Raw genomic sequence first — 21,266 nt, 5'->3', positions numbered from 1 at the left:
CCCAATAAGTTAACGTTATGATTCTACTTCTATCAATTATAGCTTAGCTCAAAGTTCACGGACGCGATCGTGGACGACAGACACGATTGTCACGAACACGCGAGAAAGAGGTAACATTTACACGAGTCTACGACGAATCGAATTCGCCCTGACGGAATTCCACTACTGACAATGCTGACCGCGCGACTGACGACCGCGACTTTCAGAATCGTTTATCAATACGTCCGGCGACTCGGTCGGCGTTATCGTTATCGTCCGCATTCCCGTTGGCGTGCGAGATACAGACGTGTGCGCGCGCGCGCGCGACCCGTATGATTCACGTTTACAAAATTGGATCGCAATCGTGATTGCCGGGGAGCGAGGAAGAGGACGAGAAACGGGAGAAAACGTTAACAGTCGCGAGAGAAAGAGCGATAGGACCGGTAATATTGCGCCGTTTCATTCATGGATGAGCGAACGCTCGTCTCCCGCACGCATAAAGAAGCCTCTGCACAGTTTCTAAGAAAGATTTAATAAAGTCTTCGTACACATCATCGCATCGGTTCCTCGAAAGCTAAGATATAGCATGTACACACATGTGTGATCAATCATCGGTCGCAGATCAAACGTGTGACCGATGTGCACGGATAAAAATATAACAATACTGATAAAAAAGTAACGATACAATATTATTTCCCCGCTCGATGAAGAACTAAAAAAATTTATCCTACAAAATATCTATTCTCTTAAGCACATAAATATATCCAATATTCATAAGAAACTGAGATATATATATATATTAAAAATATATGTATCTTTACCGCAATAGAGATCCGTTGCTTCATAATCGAGCTCGCTTACGTCACTTTATCGAAGGCACGCATAATTGTCGAGATAAATCTTAGACGAACAAATAGTAGTAAAATAATCGTCAGCCTAATTGTGATCTTCATACTTTCACAATGTCTAGAGCAAAAAATATTTGCTCGGCAGTGTTTATATGCCCTTATATACAGCGAGATTATCAACAAAGATTCTTCCTTCCCGCACAAAATAGGCTCGAATGTAGCGAACTAAAAAATCACTTTGGTGGAGTATCAGTCAATCTCGTACTTCCGACCGGTACGCCGTTGCTGTGGAGTTCCAGTTCCTCCTTCATATGATATGTCACGATTTCTTCCACCGTCGAGAAAGACAGCTCCTTCACTTTCGGGGAGCCCAACGCGTACCTAAACAATTTTAAGAAATATTCTTCTAAACTAAATTTTATTTGTAAGTATAGAATAAGTAATAAATTAACAAAAAATTATCTTCGCGCGTATTGCACGCGAGTTACACGCTTTTTCATGTCTCCTCTTTGCTAACAATAAAATAAAGTGGAGTATTAAAATTTTTCAATCATATATAAAATGTTGGCCCCAAAATTTTGCCCAATCATTTATCAGATTAATACAACATTAACACAATAATTTTTTTCATAATATTTAAATTTATATTACAATGGTGAGTGTACGGCAAAAGGCATCTTAATAAAACAATAAAATCAATAAATAAGGCATATATACCTATTGTCATTTCTCTTCCTGACCGGAACATTGAAAACCCTGTCCTTGAACCAAAGAACCAAAATTAAAGGATTGCTGAGATTTGTCGTCGACGGTCTCATAAGAAAATATCCGTCTTGCGGATTACTGTAAGAACCTTCTGAAAACATACAATTCAATAGTTATATTGCATCGAATTATAAATTTTACACGGCTCTTACATGTTAAGTAAAAAAATATCTTACAATAAAAAAATACAGAAGATAAAATATCTTCAAATGATATTTTTATGACGTTCATATATTATTCTAAATAGATATTCTAAATAGATTTTAATTCGCGATCTTAATTTTGATGATTTTTTTAGGGAAATTTAGCCGCGTTTCTCTTTTAAAAGTTTCTATTTAAAAAGATCTAAAAGATTAACACATACGTTCTTTGATAAGAATAATTGCTTGTTCTCTCGTGATATTATGATACCAGGGCTTGTCCACGTAAGACTGCCTCTCGGGTGGCGGTGGCAACGGCCGCGTGGCTCTCTCGGTTGACAGTGAAGTATTGCTGCCAGCATGAGGTAATGTGGCTGATTTCTTATCCGGTGATCGCTCTGCAAACATGTAAAAAGACCAAGCGGATGTAAATTGATACAATAATTGCTACGTATTTATACATAATACATGTACTAATGTGTAATACGTTTTTATATCCATACAATAAATACACAGCTCCAAATAAACCAGATAAAATGTATATATAATATTATAAACTTGTGGAAAGAGTAATTTGATGATTACATAATTTGATAAGGATTTTAATTTATAAAAACAAGAACAATATTTTACTATAAAATAGACATCGTTGCACTAACATTTAAATCTCACTAAAATACAAATCGATCGAACATTACTAACTTGCTAAGTTAAGTCGAGCTTGCGTAAGAGTCTCCTGTGTCAAACACTCCGAAAGACTCGTTTGCCGGCGTACCGCCGTATTGAGCGATATATTCCGCTTTGTATCGCTAATTATAGTTGCCATCGTGTCGCGAATTTCGTCACGTATACTTTGGCGGATCGCGAATACGTTTAGACAACTATCAAAAGTGTATTGTCGTTAATTTTTCTATCGTCCGGAGATGCATTTTTTAAAGACGCACCGGTTTGAAGAACACGCCCGATGCACGATACGATCTTCGCAAGAATCTCAGCAAAACTGACATTTAACTCCAGCACGAGCCTTTTAAAGCATCGCGAAAAAAGAAAAGTGGTGGTCAATCCGTTGGTCTCTCGGCATGGGACGTAGACACATCCGAAGCGCGTTCAAGAATAACTTCCGTAAATCAGATCGGGAAGGTCGACGATCCTACAGTGGTCGCGAGAAATAAAGAAAATCTGATAAAGAAGAATGGAATTTTCAGTATCTCGTGCTCTCTCCTAAGGCAGCCAACTATTCATCTGCAAGTTTATCTTTGTAAAACGCAGAAGTCATATAAACAATAATTATAAAAAATGAATTCCGACTGTAGAAATAAACATAGATAGAAGATCACGTACTACTCTTATTTTTGACATCAAGAAACTTTTCAGATTTAACAAACTGGACAGAATATACCTGAATAAATAATGTAAGATTTCCCTGCGTTATTTCGGAAGCGTTTTTGCACAGGTATAAATTTTAATAACGTCAGTTTATCTGCCGAGATATCGCGGTAATATTTGGATACTCTTATCTTCATACAAACATAAATTATATTGCAAATAATTAATTATACAAATTACGTTGTAAAGGTATATCGATATAATTATGCCAAATAATATTATACAATGTTTTATAAAAAATTAACGTATGCGGGAAGCGAATAATTAATTTTTGAAATATATTTTCGTCCGCCGTTCGGAGTTCGACGACCTTCGGCTAACGAAGAGAGAACAGATGTTCCATTAGCGCAACATTCTCGCATTGTAGCACGATCGCATGACACCGTATCGATGCAAATGCAGATAAGTCATCGAACAATGCGTTGTTTAATCGTTCTGTGTACCTGGTGGCTCAGGCGGTTGCGAATAACAACACGTAGACAGGCCTCTCTTGATCCGCACTATCATATCGGCGACCTCATCGGCCAGGCGCGTGCCCAGACCTCCTAGGAGATGTTTGCTCAGCCGTAGATAAAAACAGGAACACATTCCATCACCCAGTGTTTCGCTCTCTCGGTCTCTTATCGAATCCTTCCACACGCTTATCGCAGTTCTTGGCAGACACGTCGTACTTATACGAATCGCGATTAGAAATAGAATTCGCTGTAGTATATTCTATCTTGTCCGTCCTTGCGACTTATCGTTTCCTTTCTTCCCCGGGGAGTTCCATGTATATATATTATCAATCGAGAACGGACTGCAATCTCTCCGCCACGGGACTTTACTGACAAAATCAACTCGACGTTTCGCACTGTTGACGTCTCACACTCGAGTCGAAAACCTACGGTGATTTATCTCACCGATCCTGCCTAACGCTTGAGATCTTTTATTCATATTGAAGGTCGAAGGTCTCGACTTCCGCATACAAAAAATGCCGCAGATTACGAATAATTGCGGCAACGTCGTTGACATACTGCGACAGAAGCAAAACACTATTCTGCGTTGTACAGCTATCACAAAGAGAGAACGGTTTGTGCAAATCCGGTCTTGATGACGGTGGCCGATACGCGACTGTCTGCAATATCGCGATGGCAATGCGCATCAGGTTGCATGGGAACCAACGATAAGCAACATTTGTCGAACATATGCTCAGAAGTTCTTACGACTACTGTCTTGCATTCGTCTCGAGTCTACGGTACCCTGCATTTTTTTCATTCGCCAGAACGCATGTTTCATTATTTCGCCTAACGTCTCACTAACAAAAATAATTTGCATCTAATCGCTCTTTAAATGAGTTAAACATTGTATCGAGTAATAACAAACAAAATTTTCCAATCTTTAAGATTTCCTCAGGTTTTTAAGATTATATTTTTGTGAAAGAAAAAATTAATCAAACCATTTTAAAGAGAAAATTAATTATTATAGTACTTATAACTCTCCAATAAACATTATCCTTGCTAATGTCAAAATATGATTAAAGAAGTTATTTATAGAATTTCATCTCTATGATATTTTATATGTAACTATATAATATTTTTAATTGTTTGTCTAGTCACAGTTTCTTTGTAATGCAGAGAAATAGGCTTACCTTTGTGTTTCGAGCTAGTTCTGCTGGGAAGAGTCGAAGGCGGTGGGGGCGGCGATGGTTTGGCGGGTAAAGGAGGTGGCTCTTGTGCATCATTTGCATGCCTTTGAATAGGGCTCAGGTAATCATTATCTTCCGGCTAATGCAACATGACAGTAAATAATTCATCAAGTCTTGTAATCACAATTCCGAAGTGACCGTTGAAGACTTACCGTTTCCGTAATAGACTCGTAAATTTCGTAATCCTCCTCTTCCTCGTGACTCGCAGCGCTGGGTGGCTTGTAAACACTCTCGACTGATCCTTGGCGACCGCTGTGTAACGATTGCTTGCTATCAACTCGCGAGATCTCGTTTTGCTGCTGCACGTGCTCGATAATGTTATCGTCGAGCGGCTCGTACTCGTCCTCACTCTCCTCCGTTTGCGCCGGCAAATTCGCCACGAGATCGAAATTTCTTAAGATAACCGGTGGTTTCGATAACTCTTTGTCGGCTTCTTTCTTGATCTCCATAGATGTGTAGTCCTTGTTTCTTTTAGGTTCCGGCGGCGGCGGCACGCCCATCCTTCCTGGAAAGCCAGCAATATTTATTAATATCATATCATTAATATCATTAATCATAAAAGAATCGAGATCCATATCGAAAGAATCAACACACAAACATGATATGAAAAAGAACTAACTTTGGGTTTTGCTTTGTTCATTAGAAACGCGCTCGTGCGTCTTTGGCGCGTTGTGCAGGAAAGATTTCTGCGGAGATTTCTTATCGGAAGCCGTCATCGGAATTCTTTTCAACGGCAGAGTTTCTGGTTTTGGCCTGATCTCAGGTTTCTTTGTCGGCTCATTCCTCCGCTTCAACTCCTCCAACTCCAACTTCAGTTTTTCGGCTAGAGTCATCTTTTCCAATTCACTGTGTAGCCTTGAGATGTTTCTTGTCGGTGATGGCTTAGTCTCTTGAAAATTCGCGTACATATTCTCCTCTTCGTTCTGAGCAGATTGACAATTAGCATAAGTCTCTTCCTCCTCCGGTTTTATTATTTTCTTCGACGGTGGTCGCGTCGGCATTCTGCTAATCGATATTCTATTATTCTGCAAAGACGCTTGCTTGTTCTTGATCAAACTTGGTTTTATGATTTCCTGCATATCTTCGGTAGAGTTATTTTCCTCGGCCGTTTCATCCTCGAAATCGGTTCCCCAAGAACCACCATCGCTCAAGTGATCATCATTTTGTTGCACTTCTACAATCCTAGCCAGCAGATATTTTTCTGGGGACTTATTCAGTTCTTGCACAAATGCCCATAATTTTCTGCAATAAATTTAATCGATATTAATCATTTTTAAATTTAACAAAAAGCGATATTTGCCGAACAGTAAAATGTTAATCTTCAACGCGCGAAGAATAGAGAACTATGTTGAGTTTAATAAGTAACGTGGTAGTGCAAACGTTAAATCGACGCGAATGTGGAGTGAAACGATCGGACACGACCCACGCGATAGAATTATGCATTTATGCACGACTTGCAGTCATCAAATAATTATCCAGTCGCGCGAAACACATCTTCGCGAATAGCTTGCGACGGCGTCTTTATAAAGAGTTAGCCACATAGCGCATTCTTGCCGCGCGACCGCGTCATATAAGTCAGCAATTCCTTGCTACCAGAAACTTATTTCAAGGGATAAAGATAGCGCCTTAGATACTTGAAAAAGAAAAAATCTAAAAACAAAAAAATATAAAAATATAAAAATAAACATAAAAATAAAATGAGACAATAATTAAATCACGTATTAATCATATATTACATGGCATTTTCTATTTTAGGAATTCCTAGTCGAATTGTGTGCTTTATCCCTGTACCTCTTATAAGTACGTAAACACTTACAAACGGTACGTGAACGCGATGGACTGTTCAGCATACTGAATAATTCGGATACCGTTAAGAGAGAACGCGTTATGAGAGAAGATCGCGAGACACGATTCCACGAAGAAGAGAAAAAGAGCGGAGGCAATAGCACGACTCGGGCAGAAATAAAGCTGGATTTGGTTCGTTCTCTCACCCTGTCAGTGGACGCGTGAGGTCACTCCTCCAGAGAGCCAGCTTCCCATCCGTCAAGTGCTGGAATAATTACGATTAATTAAGGCCCCGTTGAGAACGCGCGCGCCGTCACCGGCCGTCTCGAAATATTGCTGTTGCAACCAGAAAAAAAAACACGTCGCATTATCAGTGGAAGTGGGTACACACATATAATCATCGCTCGCGTGGCACGCGAGTCTCTCTAATTACCATCGAGTCAGCGATTTCGGAGATTTATTAAGCCGGCGAGAAAACATTTTTCAGACGGGTTAAATCGACGAAAATTAATTTCTCGCGGAGAGAATCGTCGTGGGCGTTCACGTAAATAAATTTCGTAAAGTAAACGTAAAAAGATAAGTGGCGCGATAAGCACGCGTAGCTAATTCCGGAAATTTTCTCTTATAAATCAAGATTAATGTGAATCTTTGTGTTTTTAAAAAATATAATCAATCCTAATTATATTAACATATAAAAATAATGTGTCCAACTTCAAGATTTTTTATATGCTATTGATATAATTTTGTTCGTCAATATCTGCTGGAAATAATACTTCTCAATTTGCTGATTAAATCAAGTAACGCGGAAAACGCGAAGTTTGAGGTTCCATTATCAGGACGCTGCATTTTTTAAGGCAAGCTGTACATTCGAGCGACTTGGGGAGCACCGACACAGGAACACCTACGAGGCATACTGTCCTCCTCGTAGTAATACAATAATTCACTCACCAGCAACTCATCGCCGTCGATCTGCCGTTTCGCCACTGCCTTGCAACATTCCTCCAACCCGTTCTGTAAAATGAGGAAATTGTTGGCAGGAAATCGTTGACAGGATACTGATAAAGACCACGCATATATGTATATATGGAAATTGATAATCTCTCATACATGGAGAAAGAATGCGTTCATTAATGTATTAATAATATTAATTGATAAAAAAAAAAAAAGAAAAAGAAAGACGAAGAGAGGAAATGATCCAATAATGATGATGTGTCGAGGAAAAGTAGCGTCATACACATCGTTGAGTGCGAGTTATTTACCGAATTCTAACATTTTCATCTCGATGATGATACTAGAATAGATAAGATAATATGTACTTCCTTGCTTATTTGTTCAATTGTGCCCTCACACTGTGTGATTTTATGCTTATTTCAAATGATCTGAATCACGGAAAAATTCAAGATTTCTTTCTCAAAGTCATTCTCTCTCTCTCTCTCTCTCTCTGCTTCTCTTTTTCAAGATTTATACACATATTAATTTATTTTTCAGTCGTATGGAACGTTGACCGTGAGGAAGAAATCTGGGCCGTGTAACGTTCTTTTCGTGAGATTGAAGGGAAACGAAGTTGCGGCGAAGAAACGACGATCGGTTTCCTTAAACCGACATTCAGACGGCGTTGCCGCGATGAGGAATGCGTGAAAGTTACGCGCGATTCCGATCGCGCGCGAAGAAATGCAAAGTGCCGTGTCCCTTTCCTTTCGCCGGCCGAGTTCTCCAGGAGACGAGCTGTCCCTAACGCGCCGCGATAATCGATGCTTCGGGCGAAACGCTCTCGTTACACGTGGCTCAGAAAGTTCCGTCTTTCTAAAAGAAACAGGGCTACTTCTCTGCGGCAATCTGTAATAATCCAATTTGTTAAACCAAACGTAAGAATCCTGTTTTCCTAAAGATTATCCAGAGGTGATACGCGCATTCGAAAGACATTCCTGAGATACCTCTGAGACGTCTTTTAGACACGCCTGAAGTTCGGGGGGAGATAAACGACGTTTGTGCGACTGTGTTACAACTAGCTGCGTTACTTTATAATAAAAAAAAAAAAAAATGTATTAAATGTATTAAATAAATATCTATTTTTACAATAAAATTACAGTCTTCCGCTTTGCATCTAATAAATACTTTTACTAATTAAATAAATGTCTAAAGTATACTAGTTACTTTCTCATTGGTAAAAGTATACTTTTAGTATCGTAAATTTTTAGTAAAATACTATACTAAATAGTAGTTTAATTCTACCAAAAGTATAATATAAGTACTTTTACTAATGAAATTACAGAATCCTCCTCTTCGCACCTCGTCAACTGAATATATTCATCATAGTTTTTATCTTTGCATCAGGATTCGGTTTGTTTATATGTAGATTCTCGATCCTTCGGTACCTTCAACACGTGAGATACGTTTCTGCATGGACTATTCCGGAGACAGCTAGGTAAAAAGTCGCGAGCGAGGGTCGGTAACCTCAACTCGACGATCGCCGGAAAATCGCTCGGGAATCCTGGCGAGGCCAGGCCACCCGCGCCTCTTCCGCGGCGCACAATCCTCTCCTTCCTACGAGTCGCGCGTCGCGCTATAAATACACGCGTATTTACTGCCTTTAACGCGCACGTGCGCCTCGCACGTCTCACACTCTCTTTCTCTCCACCCCGTGCTCCGCGGTTCTCCCTGACGTTGCTCCGGTCGCGTCGCGCCTTTTGACAGTCGGTGTCCGCCGTGAAGTTGCACCCACTCGCGGCTCCGCGACTTCCCTTCGTCGTCCGCGACGCGACGAACTTCACTCACCTTGCGCAGCAGGCACAGCACTCCCTCCGTGTTCCAGGTGGAGATGTCGTCGAGGGCATCGTGTCGCGACAGCTTCTTGGACATCGCGGGCCGCCCCGCGCAAGCGCGCGTGCGAGGGAGAAAAAAAATTGACCGTCACACGCGCACGTTCGCCGTCCGGCGGCGTCTGCTTTTGCGGCCGCGCGACCGACCGTCTGACAGGTCTGCCCCCCCTCCCCCATCCTCTCGCCCGTCTTTCGACGTTCATGCTCCTGTTTCCCCCCTTCCCGACCCGCGGCCGTCACCATCGCCGGTGGCCATTCGCGCGCGATTGGTCAGTTTCTCGTAGCGCACCTGCGTCGTCAGGCTTGTCTCGCGCGAGGTGAGTGCCCCCCTCTCGCATATTTGCATGAATTATGACCCGTGACCCGTGCCTAGTTTCACGCGAAATGTGACCGTCTGACTGTCATCTGAGTCGCGTTTTTAATTTTAATTCCGACGACTCTTTTATTCCTGCGACCGATTTCTTGTTAAAGAAAAAATATATATATAATATATAGAAAAAGAATGATATAAAATGAATAAAATTTCGTTCGATAGCTAGATTGTTGAAGTTATAATTAAGCATCTCTTTGGAAGAGAAAGGCAAGAAAAATGAGTCGCGTGATTTCTTATTTGTAATCCGCCTTCGACGGCGCGGTTGCGAAACAGAATTAATCTCCTCTGCATAGCGATCGTTGCTCTTTATTAAACGTCTTAACCGCAGTTGTTATAATTGCAAAGTTGCAAATAAGAAAAACTTCGACGTTTTGCCTCAAAAATTTCAAGTCCAGCTAATCAGACCGTGACTTACGAAATACTTTAATTAATATCTCGTAGAATGAATCTTTTAGAATGCGAATCTCATGGATGACGGCCACGGGCAATTAACAATTAATAAGTAAGTATCTCATCTCAATAGCATTATATTATGAATATCACATATTGTATATATTATTTTGGGCGGCAGTGTGGTCTAGTGGTAAAGCGCCAGACTCGTAATCTGAGGAACCAGGTTCGAGTCCACTGTCCACTAGAGCCATATGTAAACATGGAATGTTTTTTCGAAAGCTGCGCCCCTCCGTGCAAGATATAGGCTCTTGTGCGGAGCAAACTGAGCTCCGTCTTTCGGAAAGAGACGTTAAGCCGTTGGTCCAAAGGGTTAAAGTGAGAGGAAGAAGGGTATAGTATTGAGTAGGGAACGTGTCCCTATACAAAACGCCTTGCAACCCTGAGGGGAGTCAATAAACGAAATTCGTAGAATTTACGAAGCAATAAATAATTGTGTCATTTCGTAAAATTTTATTGCCGCATGCATTTATTTAAATTGTCTAGAAATTGTCTATATACTGGCGAAAGAAACTTATTATTCTGTTTATTATAAAGGTCATCGTCATGTCATCATTTATTTTTTACTATATATTATTTTTGACGATAAAATAATAATAATTATATATTGTATAATAATAATAATAATATACATGGTGCATATATTATTAAATTATATGTATATTAACAATATATTATAAATTAGGGGTCTTTGATAAGGTCCCGACCGGATTCAGCCCTCGAAGTTTGTATCCAAAATATAAAAGAATTTTAAAATGAAGATATTTTGTCTTTATATGATTTTCAAAAATCAAACTTACCCGGTCTTCCGGTCATTACAAAAATTTTAATATGGCCCTCTTGACGAAAAAGTCCACCTGTCATAAACATTGCAAATATTTATTAAAATATAACATAAGTATTTTCTCTCGACGTCCCGTTCATCCGTTTGCTCGTTTCGCGGCAAGTTCGGCGCGATTGCGCCGAGAGAGGCGAACCCGCGGCCATGAGAACGGCGCCGATGGTCGCGTAGACGCGTTCAGCGCTAAGCGCTTGAGCCAGCTTGAGGAGCGTTGAGTTCTGACGACACGGCGGTCCGCGGCGGTCAGCGGTGTCATTTTCTGGAATTCCCGGCCGAGTGGAACGCGAGGAGGCGAGGAGGAGAACCGGAAGCGAGTGACGCGATGGCTGTCACCAACCTGGTCACGGAGCAGGCATTCGACGACTTCGTCAAGTGAGTAATCGGGGCACCGGCTCGATGGAAGCCTTATAACCTCTTCTGCCTGAATGCCCTTCCCACGAGAGAACGACGGTCTTCTCTTTTTTTTTTTACTATTTACTGAATTTTTAATTTTTAAGAACTTTACTTTATTCTTGAAACTATAATTTTAATTCTAATTTTAGAAATTTTGTTCCTAAAATTATTTTTAAAAATCAGCAGGTGTTAAATTCTTTGTAAAATAAATGTGTTATATTTCTCGAGCGCAAGTGTGACGAGATTATAAACATTTCTTTCCTCTTTGTCGGTTTTTCTATTAGAGGTTAGCGCAGTTTCTTTCTCGCGTGAGGAATACGCTCGCTGTTTTATCATAATTTTCTTTCCGTATGCTTTATAAGTATGTTTTGTTGCGCAAGGTCCGAGAAACTTTCCGTCGTGCACTTTTACGCGCCATGGGCGGACCAATGTTCCCAAGTGAACGAGGTGCTCGAGGAGATGAGCGAGATGGAGCAGTACAAGGAGATGAAGTTCGCCAAGATCGAGGCAGAAGACGAGCCTGAGGTGTCTCTGAAATCCGGAGTGGCTGTCGTGCCGACGGTTCTTCTGTATCGGGACGGCGACGTGTTGGGCAGGGTGGACGGTGCCAATGTCCCCGAATTGACCGAGAAGATCAAGTATTTTCTGAACAACAAGGACGCGGGGGAGTCTGTTGAGGATAGGTTGAAGAAACTGGTGAACCAAGCGCAGTGCATGCTGTTCATGAAGGGGAACCCCGCGAATCCACGGTGCGGCTTCTCCAGAACGATCGTTTCCATCCTGGACGGTTACAAGACGGATTACAAGTCGTTCGACATATTGCAGGACAATTCCGTTAGGGAAGGACTTAAAAAGTTTAGCAATTGGCCGACGTATCCGCAGTTGTACCTGAACGGGGAGCTTATCGGCGGATTGGACATAGTGAAAGAGATGGACGAGTCGGGTGAACTAGAAAGTATGCTACCAAAGAAAGGGAGTGCCGATACCAATTAGATCCGTTTAAGTAACAACTTTATTTCACATTGATTTCCGCGTATGAGTAGTGACGAATAATGTTATTTTTCCAAGCAATTACTACCTGTAACTGTTATCTTTTTAACTGTTATTTTATATTATGCGTTATTTGAAATTACATATCCTGTTCGCGGAATAAATTAAATCTTCCAGTGAGTTATGGTTTAATAACTTCGTTTCATGTAATTGTAATTTATATTCTACCATTTTCAAGCCAATCCATTTGCTTCACACTCTTCTTTGATTGTCCATTCAACCTCTTCTGGGATGGCTATGACATGCGAATGATTAGTTTGAGAGAAGCCTGCTGCGTTTATATATAAGGAAAGCAGAAAGTTCAGAAAAAGGAAAATAGAATTTAGAAGTTTTGTATCAAATAACTGATTGTGAGAAGTAAAATTGATTGGAGACACGGCGATAAATTTAATCTTTCTCATCCGAAACATTTAAAAACTCCCATTCAACCTGTAAAACTAAAGCATATGTGAGATGAGGATAGGAATTGAACCCGAAATCCGCTATCAGTTAATCGTTCTTACACAAAGTCACGCGTCGTCTCATGATTTTTATTATATACATATGTACGCAACATATCTTGCAAATATAACAAAAATATATCTCAGAATTACAATTAAGTAGATAAGAGCTTCGGTTGTGTAATAAAAAATTGTCATAATTAGCTAGATTCATCATTATTATTATTGTTAATTTTGTACCATATGATTTTATTATTATTATTCTTTCCTTTTTATATTTAATCTGTCACGTGTTATATTTTTAAACTGTCACAGTGTCGTTCGGCTAAAGTTATTAAAGTCACAAGCAGCGTCATCTCACGTCGTCCATGCAGCAGCGAAGTAGCTCTGAGCGTTCGTTCAGATGACGCCAGAATGCAGTATTTGTATCGCTTTGTTGCGCCCGTATTCCAGACGTAAATTATTATCGTGTTATTTTTTATTTAATATCATTAATGACGCACGCAAACGATGCGTACCTTGAAGGTATATATTATATAAAAATTATATACAATTTCTTTTGATTAATAAGAATAATGTTTATGTGTAATCAGTAAAATTAAATTATACAGGTAAATCTAAAGAGCAGATTCATCCGCGACGTTGATTTTAAGTCGTACAATTCTATCACACGCGCGTATCATTGAAGAGTTTTACAAATCTGGTAAACAATTTTTCAAATCAAAAGTACATAACATATATAAGTATATATAATTATAAAATATGTTCCATATTATATATATATATATATATATATATATATATGTGTTCTCTTTCTCTTGTACACATAAAATCTCTGTTTGCGCGCGTGCAGGAAAAATACTAAAAAAAAATTTTTTTTTTTAAATTATTTAAAAGAATAATTTTTCACACATGAGTAACGCAACACGTGTATAGTAAATAAAAAATATATAACAAATGAAATATATTAGTCGTCGGGAAATATTACGACTGCCAGTCTGCTAGTAATGTTTCCCGACTGATTAAGCTGCCGAGATGCAAATGCGGAAATCAGCGTAATACACACACATGGGACATTTTATCGCGTCCGCGGCATTAATCTACCCGCGTTGATGGTGCAATCACACAGCCACGCAGAAACAAAGTTATCGCGGCAGCGAAACCAATGGTGAGATGACCGAATTTTTCGATCGCCTCGCGCGAGGGTCGATAGCGCGCGACCACAAAATAGCGATAATTCCCCACCGGAGCGACCGTTGATACCGCGTGGAAATGAATTCTCTGAAAGTCGGAATTGGTCGGAACAGACTGCAATTTTCTCGCGGAAGAGAGAGAGAGAGAGAGAGAGAGAGAAAATTGTGCGCAGTCACACCGCGTTTCTCGAAATTACTTCACGAGTCGATTCCAATTTCCCGTTTGCGAGCGCAGGGAGAATAATGAAAGTGCGGCCGCTTTGAATAATTTTTTTTTTTTACGCGACATGAACGGCGAAATGCCACGCCTCACGTGCGCGACATTCGTACAATCGTATATCGTCCCCGATAATTCAATGACAACGACATAATCGCGAAGCCGGATCTATTCGCGAGAGCGCAACCTTTACCGTACTTAAATCGAAAAATTGCGGTGATCGCGCGGAGAGGAGGAAGGTGTGGAAATCGCTCGTGCCACTCGAGATATCGAGTGGCGCTTGTTTTACAGCCCGTCAAAAGGCCAGTCGCGCGCTTGCCAATTTTATTAAGGTGATCCTAAAGCCGTGATCCTAACCGGTTTTTTTCTTAGCACTAATCTTTTAATTGGGTTTATAGAAATGCAAAATTCTTGTCTAGAATTAAAGTACGCATCAAAATCTATAATAGGTCATGGGGGTCGAATTTATATGTGGTGGTCGTCACGTACAACAAAAAATATTAATTTTTTTTCGTTTTCGATATAAATTCGACCACCATGACCTAGATTTTGATGCGTACTTTAATTCTAGACAAGAATTTTGCATTTCTATAAAACCAATTAAAAGATTAGTGCTAAGAAAAAAACCGGTTAGGATCACGGCTTTAGGATCACCTTAATTAACTGATGAAATTAATAGTTCATCCGTGATGATCGCCGGTCGCCGGGCTCGTCCCGATTTCCGATGCGTCGTTAACGGCTGTTTACCCCACAAGTTTCACGCGAACGTAAAGGAGGGTCCACATTATCGAGCCAAACCGCGAACCGAGCCCCGAACCGAATCTCGAGCAGAACTTGCAGACGAACCTCAAATCGAACTCCATCGCGAACCGCGAACATGAGTTAAAATTTTTTGGAGTTAAATCTCGTATTGAAATTTATAATAAAATTTATATAAATTCTTAATACATGTATGCAAAATGCATATTTATATTTACAATCGTATTTTTTAACATTGCAATATATATATTATAAATTTATTGCGTACTTATCACAGGTTTAGAGTATGTTTATGCAATATTAATTCTAAATTTTGTTTTATGGTTTGAAAAGGAATTAAGTTTTGAATACAGAAAAATAATAAAAGCACATATACATATATTCACTCACCTCTTTTCCTGTTCTCCATACTTTTTTATTTTGGCTTTTTCTTTTTGCAGAGATGCCAATATAATGTCGTCATCTTTTGTCACTATCACATATCACTATCACATTCGAGTTCTTTACTTATTTCTTCTTATAAAAAAGTATGAAACAGGAAAAGACGACTAAATATGTGTATACATATGCGTGCTTTATTTTTTCTTGTATTCAAAGCTTAATTCCTTTTCAAACCTAAAAACTATATATTTAGAGTGGTTACAACTATATTTAATATTGCATAAACACATACTCTAAATCTATGATAATACGCAATAAATTTATAATATATATTGCAACGTGAAAAATACGATTGTAAATATAAATATGCATTTTTTTAATTGTTATAATGTTCGGATTTTTAGCGTCCCGTATATAATAATCTTTTCTGCTCATAATCACTAATTAAATTTTAAACATTTTTTATCAGACCATTCCATTTTGTCTATCAGTAGACGTGTAGACTGCACATACGTGATAGAATCAAATACAGCGACTGGGCAATTACTCACTTTTTCTTTCATCGTTCATTTTTTGTTTTTTTGTCATTATTTGTCTAGCTCGAAGCTTAACTACCAGTCTACCACCGACAAAGCGTGTAATCTGATCATAAATGCATCTTTTGATGTTTCGTCGAAATACCGACTTTTGGTGGGACACTGCGAGCCAAACCGCGTATCATCAAAATCCTGTTTAAATTCGTGGGGGTGGAGTACGCCGAGGGTTCGGCAACTGATGTTCGATTCGAGGTTCGGCGAGCCTCGCGCGAGCCCGTGGCTCGACAATGTGGACGCATGATCGGCTCGCGACGAAGTTCGGCTCGCGGTTCGGCTCGATAATGTGGACGCATGATCGGTTCGCGGCGAAGTTCGGCTCGCGGTTCTGCTCGATAATGTGGACCCTGCTTAAGATACGTTTCGTTATCGCGTTGCGACAGCGTGATCGACTACACGACGACTATTATATGTCTTATCTGCCGCGAGACCAGCTGAGGTTCGCCGGATCACAAAATGCGCCTTTATTTACTTGCCTCTTTATCGATACTCGACCGTTCGATGAGTAGCCGGCAAGAGATCTGTTGCCGTTTAACAAAAATTCTCCGTCACAAAATCGGCAACTTGATCTTACGATAGTTGTTATGCAAATTGATAAAAAGTGTTTAAATGAGATCTTATATATTACCTATGTGTATTGGTCGCAAATAATATTTATATATAATTTCCAAAAATTATACATCCGAATGATTTTTTTTTTATGTATTGTATACGACCTGCAAATGCAAGCTGGAGTTATAATATCGAACTCCGAATAAGTTGTATTACAAATTCCAGATTCTTCGCACATGTTTATAAATATATAACGTAATACAGTTACTAAACAATTTTAGAATTTTATAATTATATAATTTTTATGATTAATACAACGTTAAATCTAAATTAAATAATAGAGCAGTCACATATTACAATTAAGGATATAGGTAGTTTTAGAATAATTTGTATAGAATAATTAAGAAACTTTCCCCTTCTGTTTTTCTCTCTCTTTCGCATTTTTATCTTGAATGAGTGGCTCGATAAATATCTGTTTCGTTCTCTTTTACTTATTTTTTGAGAGGCAACTTTTATCAATCGATTTTTCTTTTATTTACATTTCTTGGAAAAAGAGAAAAGAGAGAGGTGGGGCGGGGAGAGGGAGATACGATACTTACGTCATCCCGGTGACGTAAGCGGACTTCTCCTCCTTTCGGGATCGATTCCTTGACGTCACCGATGAAGGACATTGGAATTGCATACGTAACAGGAGCCTGCACCGAATTATCTTGAATCCCTATTCCTCTCTATTCAGGGTGCGTTTCGAAAGACTTGAACAACACACACACACAGACAATAGGAATTTAAATGCCTTTTAATAGCGCATCCTGCATATATTTCTTGAAGATCGAAATATACATCGCCGGTAGATCGCTAACGTGCTCGGTAACGCGATATCATTATACGTTTCGTTCCGAAAGGCAAACTTGCGTTCGTTATGCGAGTTCAGTTAAACTATATGTAAGAATTTAATACATGGTAATAATACGTTCGAAACGACGCGCGTCGCAAAGCGCGGCGAGACCGCTTATTATCACATCATTTCTTTTCTTTCATCGCTTATGCCGCACAGTGGCATTTCCGTGTTCAACGATCCCGTTCCGATCCCAGTAAAAACAATATAATAATGATATGGCGTACGCGATTAAACGTTATGTTTGCCGCTGTGCAAACAGATCCGCGTCGTTTTCTACGTTCATTATAACGACATCGATCTTGCAACTTTGTGTATACCGCACTTCCGCATCTTACGGATCTTCGAATGACGTTTCGTCATCCGTCCGTGTACGCGCAATGTATTTTTTTTTGCGAAGTATAATTTATTTAATTGCTTGTAAAATGGCGTCAATTATGATCGTTTTGAAGATATCTTGTTCGATAGTAAATCAAAAAGTATATACGTTCGCTTACACGTATAATATTTCTTTTGATTCAATACAAGTAATAAAATATAGAATTTAAAGAATACGTGTAGATATAATAGAAAGTAAAGATGAATGAGAGAGAAAATAGAGCTGATATTGAAAAATTAATGGAATCCATTCTCTAACGATAAAACGTTATGATTGACGTTATTTAATCGTAAAAGATCCGCCATTTTTTTACACAATGGGCGCAAACTGTTTTAAATACGAAAATATTCTAAGATTAATAATTAATTTTTTGAGAAATGAACGTCGCGCGATTATCTCGCTTCTTCAATTTTTCAATAATTTGCGGTAAACCGTAAACCACTCGCAAAGCAAACCGTGCGAAGCGGTACAAAAAGTATCTTCCAGAAGGAAACCAACGTAATCGAGGTTGTGAAAAGGGCGTGGACGAGAGGAACAAAATTGCATGAGTTCTTTCAACTTCCTTTTTTTTCGAGACCTCCCATTCTACTCTCCTCCATTGTCCAACTCCTGACGATTCTTGGACCAGGTCCCGTTGTACGATCTTTCACCGGAGTGAGAAAACAATTATCGATGCCGGCGCAATCCAGGTTGTTACGTGAAGTAAAATAAAAGTCTCTTTTTTTTTCATTATTCATAACAGACAGTCTTAACGACTGCAGTCTTAACCGACCCTCTTGCACTGCGTAACAAAGCTTATTATTTTTCTTACGTAAATCACTGCTCCTGGTAATTATCGAGCTGCAAATACAAAAGAGAGAGAGAGACGGGATCGACTTATAAAAATTAATTAATATTATATGATTCTGCAAGCTTTTATATAAGTATTACATAATAATACACCCTTCACAGAACACGTTTCGGTTTTTATTTTGGAATCTGTGCATCCTTCGAAATATATACATTAGATATATACTCTATTATATTCAATTGTTCGTTAACTTCCGCTTTAACGACGTTTGCGGGTGCAAAAGGAAGATAACTGAAATGAGATTATGCAACCTGCGAACAATTTGTTTGCTCGTCGGAAGGTGCGATAATTAGTGACGGAATCCCGCGCGCGAATTATTATTCGCGGCCACGTACCCTTTAACCGTTCGATTTGTAGGTGATATCTCGCGCCTTTCGCGAGAGACTCGGCTCTAAATCACTCGCGTTAACGAGCCGATTGACCGCCCGATAATTTACTTAATTAAGTAGGCGGAATATATTAGAAAGGCGCGAGCGATTGTTGGCCGGTTCCTTGATGCGAGAAGATCGCATCCCGATAAGGTCAAACTATCGTAATGCCGTTTTCAATTCTTTATTGTCACGTTAATCGGCACCCCTCAGAGAGGCTGCGAAGTGTCTATCTCGATTCTCGACGGAGCCTTAAACGATTTATCGGCGCCGCAACAGCGAAGAGCGTTCTGCGAAAATGAAACGATCTTAAGTAAAAACAATTAAATAGGTTGTTCGTTGCATTAAGATAAGAGAATTGCAAGTCTAACACTTTCCGCAGTCGACATTTTTATACATTTTTTCCCCCTCGTTATCTCACGATTGCATTTGCTTCGCGACACCGAGAAAAGTCGCGACCAATATAGGCCTCAGAATTACACATGAAACATTTTTTTATTTAAACTACATGGAGAAAAGAGAGAGCACTAAATATAAGTTTGTAGTCTACGACTCTACCCACTATCGTAGTAGCTATATATTTTGTTTACTGGACAATAATATATGACATGTCGAAGACAATTCGACACCGACACGTTTTTGCGATAAAAATAACGCGACAGCGCGCGAATTCCATCGCTCGAGCGAGGTAAGTTTTAACGAGAGTCAGAGAAAAAAAGGGAAGAAATTGGAAGGGTGATCGTTTCCCCGAGAATAAGAAAGCACGTATTGGCCCGTAACGACCGCGACGTCGAACTCTGCTTTTCGGACGAGGCTTTTCTGTCGTTATTAATATATTAAATTGTATTGGCGCAGTTCTGCGACGAAGCGAACGAACAACGTGATATTTTAACGAAACAAACGTCACTTGTCTGTAAATAATTATTATTTTTTCGCGTCGCGATTTAAACGCGCGTGGAACTAATGACAACTTATTTTCAAGGAAACCAGGGAAGGCGAGAAGAACTGCAAAATTGAACGACTATTGGATGCGAGGCAAACTGTTAAAGAAAACGTCGACTCTTCCTCTTCAGCTTTGGCGTGTTATTAAATTGTACTGTTAAATTTGTAAGTATCAAATTATACTCAATTTGAGTCATTTTTAATCATTCTTATGGTCACCGCTGTTCCTACGCAATATGTCGTAATTTAACTAAATTAATGGGGTTAAAATAATACTGTTTTGTGTTAAAATTCGACACATATGGTAGTTAAAAATAACAAGATGCTATTTAATTCAAAGCATTATAGTTTCATCCTTTGATATATTTAACAGTATGCCATGCTTCTACTTGAAAACATATCGTTTAACTAAAAGCAATGCTAATTTAAATAAATCGATGGAGTTAAAATAATACTGTTTTGTGTTGAAATACGACACACATGGTAGTTAAAAATAACAAAATGTTATTTAACTCAAGGTATTGGGTTTAAATATCATCCTTTAATACTGATTTAACATTGATATGTCGCGCGAATATAATTTCTAGGTGTATGGTGTATGTCAGGACGATTCTTGAACTGTCTTAAAACGTTCACGACCTAAACTACGAATAAGCGTGTATAAACGTACGTACGAGAAAGCTTCGCGTGAAAGACATTACGTTTATCAGAGTAACGTTTTTTGCCTTTCCTCATTGCTTTTTATCAAAAACTCACAAGGTTACCGCTGATAAAATGCATGTCCGCAAAGATAATTTAAAGTATCGCAGAAGATAACTCCCCTTAAAACGTTAATTTTTATTATACATTTTGACTAAGAATTCGAGAAGAATTTACTTTCTAATAATCAATTAGGGAGAAAGAAAATGCCACTTATATACGGTCCAGACTGGATCTTGGTAGCCTAATAATCTTGTGTGAATTTTTTCGTAACTTTTCCAAACTCTCAGTACACTGCGCGTCAACTTTTTGTCGGTCTTCAAAACACAGGTCAATTTCATTTCTATTGTTTAAATTTTAAACAATTAAATCGAATTGAATTGAATTGAATTATTAATACTGCAGTAAGGAAGAATAGATATAATATTAAGTACGGTGGTTGCATAGATGGTATAAGCGTGTTAAATAATTTTATAAACCAAGCC

General features: G+C 39.1%; 2 protein-coding genes across 3 annotated transcripts; one reads left to right on the top strand and one right to left on the bottom strand.

Moving 5' to 3' along the window:
* Window positions 1–490: 490 nt before the first annotated feature.
* On the bottom strand, window positions 491–17,377 carry LOC143899805 (uncharacterized). Of its 2 annotated transcripts, none has more exons than XM_077410450.1 (9): window positions 17,248–17,377; window positions 7,536–7,598; window positions 6,794–6,852; window positions 5,422–6,044; window positions 4,955–5,307; window positions 4,746–4,881; window positions 1,957–2,130; window positions 1,545–1,683; window positions 491–1,208 (listed from the first exon to the last, which is right to left on the bottom strand). In XM_077410450.1, exons 1-9 carry the CDS (start codon window positions 17,317–17,319, stop codon window positions 1,061–1,063), a joined length of 1,767 nt encoding a protein of 588 aa, XP_077266576.1. In that variant the 5' UTR covers window positions 17,320–17,377; the 3' UTR covers window positions 491–1,060. The 2 variants fall into 2 exon arrangements, with proteins under 2 accessions (XP_077266576.1, XP_077266575.1); XM_077410449.1 differs by lacking the exon at window positions 17,248–17,377 and adding an exon at window positions 9,363–9,876.
* Window positions 11,020–12,640, top strand: Grx3 (Glutaredoxin 3). The gene is made up of 2 exons (XM_077410496.1): window positions 11,020–11,442; window positions 11,844–12,640. Exons 1-2 carry the CDS (start codon window positions 11,393–11,395, stop codon window positions 12,454–12,456), a joined length of 663 nt encoding a protein of 220 aa, XP_077266622.1. The 5' UTR covers window positions 11,020–11,392; the 3' UTR covers window positions 12,457–12,640.
* Window positions 17,378–21,266: the final 3,889 nt, after the last annotated feature.

The sequence above is a fragment of the Temnothorax americanus genome, unplaced genomic scaffold (genome assembly GCF_048541705.1).
Source record: "Temnothorax americanus isolate GAGA-0224 unplaced genomic scaffold, ASM4854170v1 Scaffold29, whole genome shotgun sequence".
Taxonomy (NCBI): Eukaryota; Metazoa; Arthropoda; class Insecta; order Hymenoptera; family Formicidae; genus Temnothorax; species Temnothorax americanus.
Note: the sequence above shows the minus strand (reverse complement) of the source record. Positions and strands in the feature narration are given on the sequence as shown.

Coding starts and splice junctions, on each gene's coding strand:
- LOC143899805 (XM_077410449.1), bottom strand. CDS start 9,446: ATGTCCAAGAAGCTGTCGCGACACGATGCCCTCGACGACATCTCCACC. Junction 6,853..7,535: donor TCGACGGCGATGAGTTGCTG/GTGAGTGAATTA, acceptor TAATTATTCCAG/CACTTGACGGATGGGAAGCT. Junction 6,045..6,793: donor CTCACGCGTCCACTGACAGG/GTGAGAGAACGA, acceptor AATTTATTGCAG/AAAATTATGGGCATTTGTGC.
- Grx3 (XM_077410496.1), top strand. CDS start 11,393: ATGGCTGTCACCAACCTGGTCACGGAGCAGGCATTCGACGACTTCGTC. Junction 11,443..11,843: donor GCATTCGACGACTTCGTCAA/GTGAGTAATCGG, acceptor TTGTTGCGCAAG/GTCCGAGAAACTTTCCGTCG.